Here is a 13,696-nt window from a genome sequence, read left to right as displayed (position 1 = left end):
ATATGATCCTTTTACCCAAGTAGCATCTATCTGACTTCGAACTAAATCTGACCTGAAGCGACGTCAGACTTTGTGCAAATTTAGGTCGGGTGCTGGTGATACGACTGGTGACGTCGCTTTCCTATTAAAAGCGACGTCGTTGGATCGAGTCGGTAAATCCAACGATCTGTCGACATACAAAATAACAACGTACCATTTTTATTAATTTCGCAACGTCGTTGCAACGTTGGCTTGCACGACGTACCTATACTTGAACTAGCCCGACGTCTACCCGTTGTCCTAATACGTCTCACTGATAATCCCTAAAGTAACGTCCAATTATATTTTGTTGTATTTTATGTTCATATTTTTAACCTAATTTACGTATCTCTATTTACGTCCGTAAATACAACCCATTAAGTAGCATTTGCGGCCTAATAAACATCATGAACATAACCTAATAAAAAGTTTTTGTAAACAAACTTAATTTTTTTTATTATGCCTAAAAAAAACCTAAAAAGGCATTTAGACATTCATCTACATTTTACAGAAAGAGGTCGAGGCTTTTGCAAAATAATAATAGTAGTAGTGATGTCTTCCCTCCACCCACGAATGCTTTTTATCCGGAAGAGATGCTGCATTACACTGATGCATCTTAATTTCATTTTTTAGCTTAGGAAACCAGCAGACCCCTTCCTCCTCCCACATGTGCGGTACTGGTTCCAATTCTTTTAAATTTTGTATATACTATCTTAAAAAAGTGGCTGCCCATTGTTTTAAAGAGAAAACAAAAACTAAAATATAGTTGCACAAATCCACAAATCACTGATACGCAAAGTGAGGTTACGTGGCGTACGTTGGAATTATATACGTCATAATACGATTGCCGGTCGTCCGGTTTGATGACTTCGGTCGTGTGAGACGACTAATGGTGGAGACCCGGTTGGAATTGGTATATTGGTAGTTCATATTAAGTCGGACACAGAAATCCGCCATTCTTAACAGGTATCCGATTGTCAGCCATTTTAAAATCGTTTTTTGTTTTTAAAATTTATATTCACATTCCGATTTCTAGTAGAATAATATTGATAAGGTTGAGTTTGGGGTGAACCACAGTACAGTTTTATGATTAAACCAGCTAGAAAATAAAAAAAATGTTTTGAGAGTTACTTTTTTATAGATATTTTTATTTCATTAATCTACCTACTTTTAAAGTCGCTCGTTGTTTTCGGGAGTATTTTAATCAGATATATCAAAAAAGTGACTTCCGTTGACAAAAATGATGTTTGGATTAATGATTCAGAATTATTATAATATGAAATTAGGTAGGCACTTATAGTTCTATTCGAGGAGTGATTATGAATCCATTTGTAATTAGGTAGTTTGGTTAGGTTTTTATGTATTCTTGGTAGCGAATATGAAACCAAACGTAACGTAAGTGCTTAGCGACGAATTTTAAGTGAATAAAATCCAACGTAATATGACGTTGGTAATTGGTAGAATTACATTCCCTATTAGGTCAGATACTGACGTCGAGGCGACCCGAATCTGTATTCCCCGTTTAGGTGCAAATAAGGGTCGTCAGGCGGTCGAACCGACGTTGGTACCCGACGTCGGGTTTATTGAACGCGACGTATACCCGACGTTAGATAACGTCCAAATGCTACTTGGGTTACAAAAACCACAAAAACAAGAGTCACAAAGGCACGCTAGGTAAGCTCAAATTTTCAAACACACTTGATAAAGCATTTTGATATAACAAATAAATTATTTATACCAAAAATTAGTAATAATCGCAGTGTTAAATCCGAGGTTAAATCAGAGGTAAGCAATAATTCTTCAAATACCTAAAATATAATAAAATTGTACCCTCTAATCTAATATGTGAAACTCCCTGTAATCAAAGAAATCCTAATGTAAAAATACTAGACTGCGTAATTATCCCCCCAACTAAACGAGCCTCGGAACTACCCTTATCAGCCGCCACTTTAGCCATATCATCCACAAGCAATAATAATTATCTCCCTGATGTTATCCCTTTACTACCATTATCAGCTGCCGCTTCAACCTTACCGTCAACAAGCAATAATTCAATTTGGAAGTCTACAAAATACAGCCGCTCGCAAAGGAATAAAAGAAAAATTGAAAAGTTTCAGTATAATCAACTTCTTATAACCAACTTTATTTCGATATTAGAGGAAATAAATTCTACTCTCAAGGAAAATGGAGAAATATGGAAAGCTCTTAAGGAAACGATGATGGTTTGTCTAAGTGAACCCGAGAATGAACCTGATGAGAATAAGCCAGAATCGAGGCCAAAATCAATGTCAGCAAACAAATTTTTAAACATGTTGCTTAAGACAGACTTTGGTATTAATTTGGTAATTTTGACTCTAATTTGGTATTTTTTTGGAAATAATTTGGTATTTTTGGTACTTTTTTCCCAAGATTGGTATTTATGGTACACTATTTTTGACACCGGTTTGCCCCTCGAAACACCGGTTTCCATTAGAACACCGAAGTCAAGCGACGTAAGGCGATACTAGTGGATGGACGGGTGACCGGTTCGAAACTCTCAAAAGGCAAAAGTGTAAAATCTATTGACATACACTGCTCATTCACGCCGGTTCGAGGCCGGATGAGATCGGATATCTCGTGAGTAAGAGTCGATTTAGACACTTGCCAAGTCAGTAGGCCATTGACCATGATATGGCCGAGGACCGCGGTTCGGATTCCGCGTAAACATAGTAGGCCCCTGTAAGTTAACTGAAATCTTTACTTTATTTTACTTTTTAACAGAAACAAGATTTACGAATTATGCTAATTCACTAGTAGAAAAATTTGGTTTGGAGTTGAAGTGTTAATAACGCCTTGCTCGTTTCAACATTTCAACTGTATTTTATACATTCCTACGCGACCACAAGAAGAAAAACAAACAAATAAATAACGGAACCCCGTTCTGTTTTAACCGGACCGTTCCACTGGTTATATAAACTACATTTAGTAAACGGCTGCGGACTTTACGAAACGCACATAAATCCAAACATCGAGCGAACCAAAATAAAAAAAAGCGACAATAATATTTTATACACACGGGCGACAAGAAATTCAAGTATTTTCCGTCCAAGCTAACCGACTTACCTTGGACGAAGACATTTAGCAATCCTATTAACGTTAATATTGTACAAATTTTCAAACCCGTACTTTCCTAAGCCGCTCACAGAATAGTTTGATGATTATAACTTTATTTCATTTTGAAATCAGTTGAAAAATGTCTTAAGTTTTATAATTATTTCGACAAATTTACTGTAATTTTAAAAAAGTCAATCTTGGAGTTTTTAATACATTATGAAAAAAAGGAAAGTATTTTAAGTTAACCCTTAACTACTGAGCATAGTTTTAGGTACGTTGTAACTGACCATGGGCATGGGTCAGATTGACTCATATACCGGGTGCGTCCCAAAAGTGGCTCACCCCTATAACTTTTTTATTTTTTTAGATAAAAAAACGAGATTTCGTATGTTAGTATATGACATAAATTAGGATTGATTGACGTATTCAATTGTTTTTGGTCACTTCCTGTTTCGGCGGAAATGACTACAACTTTTGATTTTTAAATGGCACTCCCGGTATATTTTTACTTTATTCGATAGAAAATGATATTCTGAATAGAATGACGTATCATATGTCAACTTTTGACATTCTCGCTTAATAAAAAATTGTATTTTAAATTTCAACCTAGAAAATTGCCATCCAGAGAGTGCCATGGTTATGTTAAAAACACTAATTTTTAATCAAGGAGCCTTGGAAATATAGATTTGATAGTCTAATGTTTTAGTGTCTTGTCCTGGCCGGTTAAAAAATGCCCAAATCGTATTTTTAATCATATCTCAATTTTTTCAAATGGAACGAGGGTGGCTCGTTAGCATATTTGGAAAAAGCACTTTTTACGAATAATTTGATACCACACACTTGGTATTTCGAGTGAAATTTTCGTTACGAACCGCAAGTTATAATTTCAAATAAGTTGAAAAATTGTTACATTCCTAACAAATACAGGAGTTAGGCAGGGATGTGTCTTAGCGCCTCTCCTATTCAACATATTCATGGCAGCGCTCTCCATTATAGTGGACAGCAAACTGCAGGAGAGAGGATTAGGCATTAGATACAGATATGACGGCGGTCTGTTCAACATAAAAAGACTCAGGGCAAAAACACGTACAAAATTTATCACAGAACTTCAATACGCTGACGACTGCGCTCTAGTTGCAAACACGGTACAACAATTACAAGAAATGTTGAACACATATACCTGGGCATACGAGGCTTTGGGCCTTAAGCTGAACATCGGCAAAACTAAAATCATGTGCACTCCCCGGAAGATCACAACAATGCTATAAAAATCGGAGAAGAACTATTCGAATATGTGGCGGAATTCAATTACCTTGGCAGTTTGATTTCGGAAAAGGCCAATATTGACTCTGAAATTCAGCACAGGATTAGTAGCGCCTCAAGAGCATTCTGGAAATTAAAAGACAGGGTTTTCTACAATCATGACTTGAGTACAAAAACAAAACTTGCAGTATACCGAGCAATTATAATCCCCACCATGATATATGGGAGCGAAACCTGGGTGCCTTACCGCCGACACATGAACGCATTGAACAAGTTGCAACAGAGACACCTTAGACAACTCTTAAGAGTCCGGTGGTTCCATCATGTCTCAAACGTATCGGTCCTTGAAAAATCTAACTGCGAGAGTATTGAAGTCATGGTCACAAAATCCCGCTTAAGATGGGCTGGTCACGTATGCAGAATGCAAGAAAACCGCATACCAAAATCTCTGCTTTACGGTGAGCTTGTGGACGGTAAGAGGAGGCCGGGTGGACAACTGAAAAGATACAAGGACATTTTCCACGAAAATTTAAAGGGAATTAACATGCAGAATGAGTGGGAAAAAGCAGCTCACAATAGAACTCAATGGAGAAGGGTTGTAAACTCAGTTAACAGCGGCAACCAAAAAGTAGAGAGGCAACAAAGCAATGAGATTTTTGAATGTCCGGAGTGCGGTAGGCAGATAACATCACGTATCGGGCTTTTCAGTCACAGAAAAGCTCATGAAAGAAAACGCCTTGCGTGACCATTTTCTTTATGTGTGTCGAATACTCGTCAGCGAGTAACGGCTGTGTATATATATATATGTATATGTATTAATTTCAAATAAACCATATGCGAAAATGTCAAAAGTTGACATATATGACATGACATTCTATTCAGAGTGTTATTTTCTATCGAATAAAGTAAAAAAATACTGAGGGTGGCATTTAAAAATCAAAAGTTGTAGTCATTTCCGGTGAAACAAGAAGTGACCGAAAACAAATGAATACGTCAATCAATCCTAATGTATGTCATATACTAAACAAACCAAATCTCGTTTTTTTTAACTGAAAAAATAAAAAAGTTATATGGGTGAGCAACTTTTGAGACGCACCCGGGTATATATATATATATATATATATATTTTTAAATTTATAATCATTTTTAAGAAAAATAACTTAACTTGGATCTTTAATTTTGTTGTATTTTTTGTTAACTTAGACACTGTGTAGAAAAAAAAACGTGAACAGTTTCTTAAAACTGGTCAATGCAAGAAAAATTCAATGCAAGAAAAATTTAATGCAAGTGTTAAAATATACAGGGTGTCCCAATATTCCGTGAACATACTACTTTTGACTACGTATTTCTGGAATCAAAATAAGTGCATTGGACATAATCTACCTCTATACAAAAGTGTTTCGTTTGTCCATTACACTTGTCCATTTTTTCCAGATATTTTAAGAACCGTTATTCTGATTTTTCGTGGCGAACCAGCACCACTATCTTGGCGATTTTTTCATGGCAAACCAGCACCACTATCTTGATGTTTAAAAGAGGAGATAAGAAGCTGCCCTCAAACTATAGAGGCATAAATCTTCTAAGCACCACACCAAAACTTACGACAAAAGTGATAACAACCAAAATTACCTAACATGCTTAGCAGATGAACAGCAATGTTTCAGATCGGGCAGATCATGCATAGACGCGGTTTTTGTCATAAGACAGATAACAGAAAAATCAATCGAATATAACAAACCAGCGTATATGTGTTTTATTGATTTAGAAAAAGCGTTCGACCGTGTGCAGCTAAGAGACGTTGTACACCTTCTTTACAATAGGCAAATCCCACACAACCTCGTTAAAACCATACAAAACATATGAAGCGAACCAAATTCAAGCTAAAATTAACGGGGTCCTGACCGAACCAATAAATGTAGGCTGTGGTATCCGACAAGGTGACTCCCTGAGCCCTCTTCTTTTCAACATCATTATGGACGAAATAATAGGAAATGTACGTTTACTGAAGTGATACAGTATGGGCGACCAGGAAGTTACTATTCTATGCTATGCCGACGACGCCGTATTGGTAGCTGAAAATGAGAACGATCTACAGCGCTTATTACATCGATTTAATTGCACTGCCAAATCACTTAATATGATAATATCGACCCAGAAAACTAAATGCATGACGACATCAAAAGTACCACTAAGATGCAAACTGGAAGTCGAGGGCATTGTTATTCAGCAAGAGATAAAGTTTATGTATCTAGGCATAGAAATATCAGGATATGGTGATGTAGAAGTGGAGGTGCGAGAACGGACAACGAAGGCAACCAGAATAGGAGGATGCCTGAATGATACAATATGGCGAAATAAAAACATTGAGGTGGAGACTGAAGCGAGAATTTACAAGGCAACACACGGTACGACCAATAATTTACAAGGCAACGGTGCGACCAAACTGGAGAAACTCGACCTGATACAGCGAAAACTAAACAACTACTAGAAACAACCAAAATGAGAGTACTACGCAGAATAGCTGGAAAGACGCTTCTGGACAGGGAGAGAAATGAAAGCATAAGAAGAGCGTGCAAGGTGGAAAATGTAAATGAGTGGGTACTCAGCAGAAAGGAAGAATGGAACAACCATATCAGCAGAATGGACAACAGAAGGATAGTGAGAGTGCGACAAATCACCGCTAGGTCGCAGAAGCTTAGGACGTCCACGAAAACGATGGAGCGACAACTTGTCAGTCTAACCGGTAGAGACGACGAAACCAAAGAGGCGATTCGCCTAGTATGAAGAAGGAAGAAGAAGAAGGAAGTTATTCCGATTTGAATGAGATTTTGGGTGTCTATATTTTGATAAATGCTTTAACATAATTAATTTAAACCAAGCCTACCCACCAAATTTGGTCGCGATCGGACGACATCTACTTTTGACGTTTCTTACGTTAAAAGTAGATGTCACAACAGCAGTTACGTCAAAACAACTGTCACAATGACACGTATAGTACACGGTCAAGTTGGCCTTGGTCCAATCTATCGACATACCAAATTTAATTTAAATCGGATGATTTTTTGATTTGATTTATTGATGATGAGGTTTCGTAGTGCACAAAACGTCGACAAAATATCATGAAAAGATGGAGCTCTTCAAGCCCCATCTACAATCCGAGCTTCAGCTCCCTAGCTCACATAAAGCCCGAGTTACGACACACCGAAGACCCATTAAATCGGTGGATTTTTTCGCTATTGATAATGGAGGTTCATAGTGCACGAAACGTCATCAAAATATCGATAAAAAAATTCTTTGAATCCCATCTACATTCCGAGTTTCAGCCCCCTATCACACATCGAGCCCAAGTTACGACGCTCCAAGGTCGTTACCACTTTTCCTCTCGCGTGTCGTTTGTCACGGCCGAGCCATATCGGTATTTGAGTCACGGCCGGCCTTCAATTTTTACTCCCATCGCGCGTAAAGAAGTTTCATTTCCAAAAAACATTTGTATAGTGGCAATAAGTATGAAATTAACAAACATTATTTACTCAAAAAAAATTACTTAACACGTTCACTGGAATATCTGACTTTAAGAAAATTTTCTTTAGCAGACGCATATGTCTGGTACATTATTTATACATTGAAACGATGCCAGGTACGTATATGCGCCTGGTAATCATTGGCTATGAAAATTGGCATTAAGTCCCTGATTTAATGTTAAATGCAAATTTTCTGCATAAATTCTCTTAAATGAACCTCAAACCTTCATACACTACAAGCCCACATGGATTGGAAAGGATTTATTACTAAAAGTCTATCTGTAAAAAAGCTTTAAATATTTTATTGAAGAGCTATACAAAAAAACATTTTCAGTTGTTTACTCTCGGTAAACTGGAATGGTTCTCATTGAAACATAAAAGGTATGTTACTGTCGCGCAATACGTAGACAGTTTTTTTAACTTTTTGTATGCCTCTGGCTTAACAGAGTGACCCTTAATTTTTGGTAGCAGCTAAACCAAACAATTTCTTCGACACGTTTTTTACCAGCGTCTGTAGAACTTACGACCGAGATAAATCAAAGATTTTCCTTGATTTAAAAGTACGAACAATCTTCGGATTGTCACGGTTATTTTAACAAGAGACACTGTCTCCTCAAGTTCACTATCATTGTCATTTTACGTCAGTGATACTTATTTCACAGTACTTCCTGATTCAAAAATTGAAATTCCGCAATAATAGATTCCAAATAACATCCAAGACGCTAAAAGGTAACGTCCAAAAATGTATTAAAGGCATTGTTTTGATGAAGACCTTTGTTAAAATCGGGCTATAATCAATTAGAATTAGATTAGTTAAGGTGGTAACTGAATGACTAAATGTGGTTTTAAGTACTCGTATTATGTTAATTTTCTTTGTGTATTTTGTTTTAAATATTCACCTTGAACTTCTATTTATGCGTTCTTCATTCTTTATAGTAATTTGCCTATTTGTTAGTTTAACTCAAAAGTTAGTAAACTCAGATCAAGTTGTTTGCTTTGTAATTTTGTATATAGGAGAGGAGCTAAACCATACCATTTGCACAAAAGTTAAAAATGTCATATCTTAATTATACATATAGTTCAAATATGACATTATATCTTATTCATCACCATGTTTCTAAAGTGTTTTAAAAAATAACACCAGTCTTTAACTTCTTAATAAGTGTCATAAGCTTATCTTCCGTATCATTATTTTTTTCTGCTATGATGACTTGATGTTAGATCAGTTTTCAGATTATCTTGAACCAGCAGCTGTGTAAACATTTCTGCCTACAGACTAAATGGAATACCCCCAAAATCCATTTGTTGCATTTGCAAAACTTACATCTTTATGGTGAGTAAAAATTAGTAAGATTCTTTATTGGAACTTGCTACTTTTTTAAATCACAGTAGCTAGTAAAAATTGAGCAACAATACAGAGGTACTGTTTAGGCAACAGCATTAAAAAAAAACAACATAAATTATTTAGCGTCCTTTTTATCACAAACTTTTTAGACGTAAGGTGATGTTTAACCATGTTGAGAAATAAATACACATCATCAATTACATTACTTCAAGCTATACAAAATCGCTTATCATAAGTCATCGAAATATTATAGCACAGATACAAAGAATTTTGAAATCTTACAGATGCTACGACAGTCGCTCTGCAAAATCACAACCTTTACGATTGTTTCAAATGTAGAATGTTTAGAAGGAGGTTAATCACTGCGACGTTACAGATCTGTTGTGTTTCCCTTTCTTAAGTTATAACTGGTTATAACTCATCATACAGTCTCAGGTCTTTGACAAAAGCCAGTATCTGAGACAGCTCCACAGAGGCCATCTCTCCATCTTTGATAACAGCCGTACCAAAGTTTATGGTACGAATGGTTGTTGTCTGGGCGCACTCAGTGATAAGGTGTTCGGGTGTCCCCATTTTCCCCACAGAACCTGCATTCGCCGTTGTTTCTCCGCTACACTCTACTGAGGTGTTCGTTGAGGAGACAGTGCCCTGTTAAAAGCTGAACATCGATAAAACTAAAATCATCTGCACTCCCCCGGAAAATCACAACAATGCTATAAAAATCGGAGAAGAACTATTGGAATATGTAGCGGAATTCAATTACCTCGGCAGTTTGATTTCGGAAAAGGCCAATATTGACTCTGCAATTCAACACAGGATTAGCAGCGCCTCAAGAGCATTCTGGAAATTAAAAGACAGGGTTTTCTACAATCATGATTTGAGCACAAAACCGAAACTTGCAGTGTACCGAGCAATAATAATTCCCACCATGTTATACGGAAGCGAAACCTGGGTGCCGTATGCCGTACCGCCGACACATGAAAGCATTAAACAAGTTGCAACAGAGACATCTTAGACAACTCTTAAGAATAAAATGGTTCCATCATGTCTCAAACGTATCGGTCCTTGAAAAAGCTAACTGCGAGAGTATTGAAGTCATGATTACCAAGTCCCGCTTAAGATGGGTTGGTCACGTATGCAGAATGCAGGAAAACCGCATACCAAAATCTCTGCTTTACGGTGAGCTTGTAGACAGTAAATGCGGCCTCTTTTTGGTGGACAACTCAAAAGGTACAAGGATGTTTTCCACGAAAACTTAAAGGGTATTAACAAGCAGAATAAATGGGAAGAAGCAGCTCACGATAAAACGAAATGGATAAAAATTGTAAAGTCAATTAACAGCGACAACCAAAAAGTAAAGAGGCAACAAAGCAATGAGATTTTCGAATGTCTGGAGTGCGGTAGACAGATAACATCACGTATCGGGCTTTTCAGTCACAGAAGAGCTCATAAAAGAAAACGCCTTGCGTGACCATCTTCTGATGCGCATCAAATACTCGTCAGCGAGTAGTGGCAGTATGTATGTATGTATGTCCTGTTAAAAACTGTTGTTCTTACTTAAATCATGGAAAATCTTTGATTTTTCTCGGTCGTAAGTTCTGAGAAACTTTTTCGAGTGTCTTAGACCGTTGGAGGATTTCCATTCTAGGTTACGGAGGGAGTCCTCTAGGTTCTTCAGTTTCGCTTTAAGCTGGTTTCCGCTTGGAAAGCAGAACGGTTCTGGTCCATTTAGTGGAGTGTCAGCTTCTTTTCTAGCTAGATCGTTTACTTTTTTCATCCTTTGATGAGCGGGCACTCATAGTAGGAGGACTTTATATTCTTTGCCTAATTTCATTATTTTTCAGCTTCCCTAGGCATTCTTTGACCAACATCGAATTGATGGTTACCGAATTGATCGCCTTTAGTGCTGCTTGACTATCGGATAAGATGGCTTGTATCAAATAGACTGGCGTTAAATAACTTGGCAAGTGTCTAAATCGACTGTTACTCACGAGATATCCGATCTCATCCGGCCTCGAACCGGCGTGAATGAACAGTGTGTGTCAATAGATTTTACACTTTTGCCTTTTTGCACGATACAGAGTTTCGAACTGGTCACCCGTCCATCCACTAGTATCGCGTTACGTCGCTTAACTTCGGTGTTCTAATGGGAACCGGTGTTTTGACGAAGCTGGGCCGTTGCTTGTAAAAATAAAATTTATTTTTATATCAATATAGGTCCGATTCTGCTTTATTTCGTAGTTAAAGGGTGTTGAACAAGGCGAAGCCAGATCTGTCATGCACAGGTTAATTCACGGTCAGCAGCACATAAGCCAAACGCATAGTGCTGCTAACCAGAATCGAAGAGCTAAAAGCAGACAAAGTATTGGGGATTACCAATTGATGCAACAGCTACTAGGTATAGCTTCAACAAAAAATTTAATATAACCATACCAGGAAGGGAAGACTGGAGTAAAGGTGTACCCATTCAAGCTGAGGCAACCTAGTATAGACGGCTCAAAAACGTCAGAAGGCGTAGGAGCTGGGATAGTAGGGCCGAAACAAGGGAGATCCTTCCACGTAAGCCTATCTAAGGATGTCACAATTTTCCAGGCAGAAATAACGGCAATCCACTATTGTGTAGTAGAAATAATAAGGCAACAAAGAACAAATCGTTCTGTGGCCATCTTCACAGACAGCCAAGCGGCGCTAAAGGCACTCAGCTCCGCGGAGGTCAATTCTAGACTAGTGTGGGACTGTGTGCGTGCTCTGAATACTTTGGGCGAACGTAGCACTGTTACGTTGGCCTGGGTGCCAGGGCACGAGGGTGACAAGGGTAACGAAAAGGCAGATAAAAGGGCCAAGCAAGGCTCATCAATGCCATTCATAGGCCCAGAACCCTTCTGCGGCGTTGCAAAGACGGTCACGAGAATGGCCACGGAACGATGGGTGGCCAACAAATCTCTAGAATGGTGGAGAAACTCAGCAGGGCAGAGACAGGCGAAAAGGTTCATTGTAGAACATTCGCCAAAATTCACGGTTGACTTGATAAGCAAGGACAAAAAGACAGTCAAAGCTGTAGTAGGTCTAATAACAGGGCATTGTTAGCTAAATAGGCATCTAAAGCTGATGGGATTGATAGGCGAAGCTATGTGTAGGTTCTGCCAATCTGAAGAAGAAACGTCAGAACACATTTTATGTTGGTGTGACAGCCTGGTAAATGTGCGGTTCCCGGTAATAGGCAATGATAGGCCATCGCCAAGGAGCTACATGGAGGGTTCAGTCTCCAAGTTGCTAGACTTTGTGAAAAGGATAGGACTGGCGAATGTAATCTAAGGATCAGAAAAGGACCACAATAGATCTGAGAAGGTCGCAGTGGATCAGGCCAAAAGCCACCTCTAAGAATCTAATCTAAATCTAATCTACAGGGTGTTGAAGTCTTAATTTTTGTTCGATTTATTATATTTTCTTCCAACTGCTTCTTCGATTCGGATGAAATTTTGAGGGTTAAAGTTACTATAAGTGAAACATATTTTAATTCTAAAAAAGTGTCGACATTTTCACGAGGGACGTACATATGGGTAATCATTGAAATATTTTTCTAAAAAAATATGTACGCCAGTGAGTTTTTTTCGCTTGTAAAATTGTGTAGATTGTTTAATGTCGATTAAAAGTGGTCTCTTGATATTTTGTCGATTTCGATATCCTTGATGAGATAAACGCAATTTTATTAATCACAATAATTAATAAAATTAAAATAAAATTAATAAATTATTTATTTAATCTAATTTATTATGCCCGCTATCGTGACCGCTTTGGCAATAAGGTGCCAGGCAGTCATATACATGACGGCTCTCTGTATTTGTCACATTTGTTTAAAATAAATCATATTGTTGGTTCAACATTAAAATTTCTAGATATGTACTAACTGTCTTTAATCCAAAAATGTGTTCGACACCTGGGGTAATTTTTGATAATTTCTGTCTGGCAGTCAAGCTGTTAATCAAATCACGTAATCTCACGTTATACAGACTAAACTGTCTTGTGAGTGAATATAACATTTCGACAGACGATATTAGTACATTGAGCGCACAGCACAATACACAACGTAGAAAAGAATCTAAAGTATTTTCCATCGAAACTAACAACTTACCTTGAACGAAGACACATAGCAATCCAATTAATGCCACTGCACGCATTATCGAACCCATATTTTCTTCACTTCACTCACACAACAATTCAATGTACATAACTTTTTCCACTTTCAAATCACCCGAAACATTTCCCTAGGTCCTATCATAGTTTTCGATAAATCCACAGAGTATTTTTAACAGAAAGTACGGTTGGACTCGGTCGCGAAACACTTTTACTTCTTCACCTGTTCGACTAGCGCGAAGAAAAAAGTGAAACGGTGACGTAAAAGTTGACGGTCAAGCGGTGGCAGCGACAGCAGGAACGACCACTGTCGAAGACGCAA

At 37.7% G+C, this 13,696-nt stretch overlaps 1 protein-coding gene across 1 annotated transcript in view; it reads right to left on the bottom strand.

The window, feature by feature from the left end:
• Positions 1-13,696, bottom strand: part of LOC115878467 (mucin-5AC) — a 239,996-nt gene extending 226,300 nt beyond the window's left edge. Inside the window, exon 1 of the mRNA XM_030894985.1 lies at positions 13,373-13,696. Coding sequence (XP_030750845.1) covers positions 13,373-13,430 — 58 coding nt within the window. The 5' untranslated portion in view covers positions 13,431-13,696. The remainder of the gene's footprint in view (positions 1-13,372) is intronic.

This window comes from Sitophilus oryzae, unplaced genomic scaffold (genome assembly GCF_002938485.1).
Source record: "Sitophilus oryzae breed Bouriz unplaced genomic scaffold, Soryzae_2.0 scaffold_1512_pilon_pilon, whole genome shotgun sequence".
Taxonomy (NCBI): Eukaryota; Metazoa; Arthropoda; class Insecta; order Coleoptera; family Curculionidae; genus Sitophilus; species Sitophilus oryzae.
This window is presented reverse-complemented; position numbering and strand designations above follow the sequence as displayed.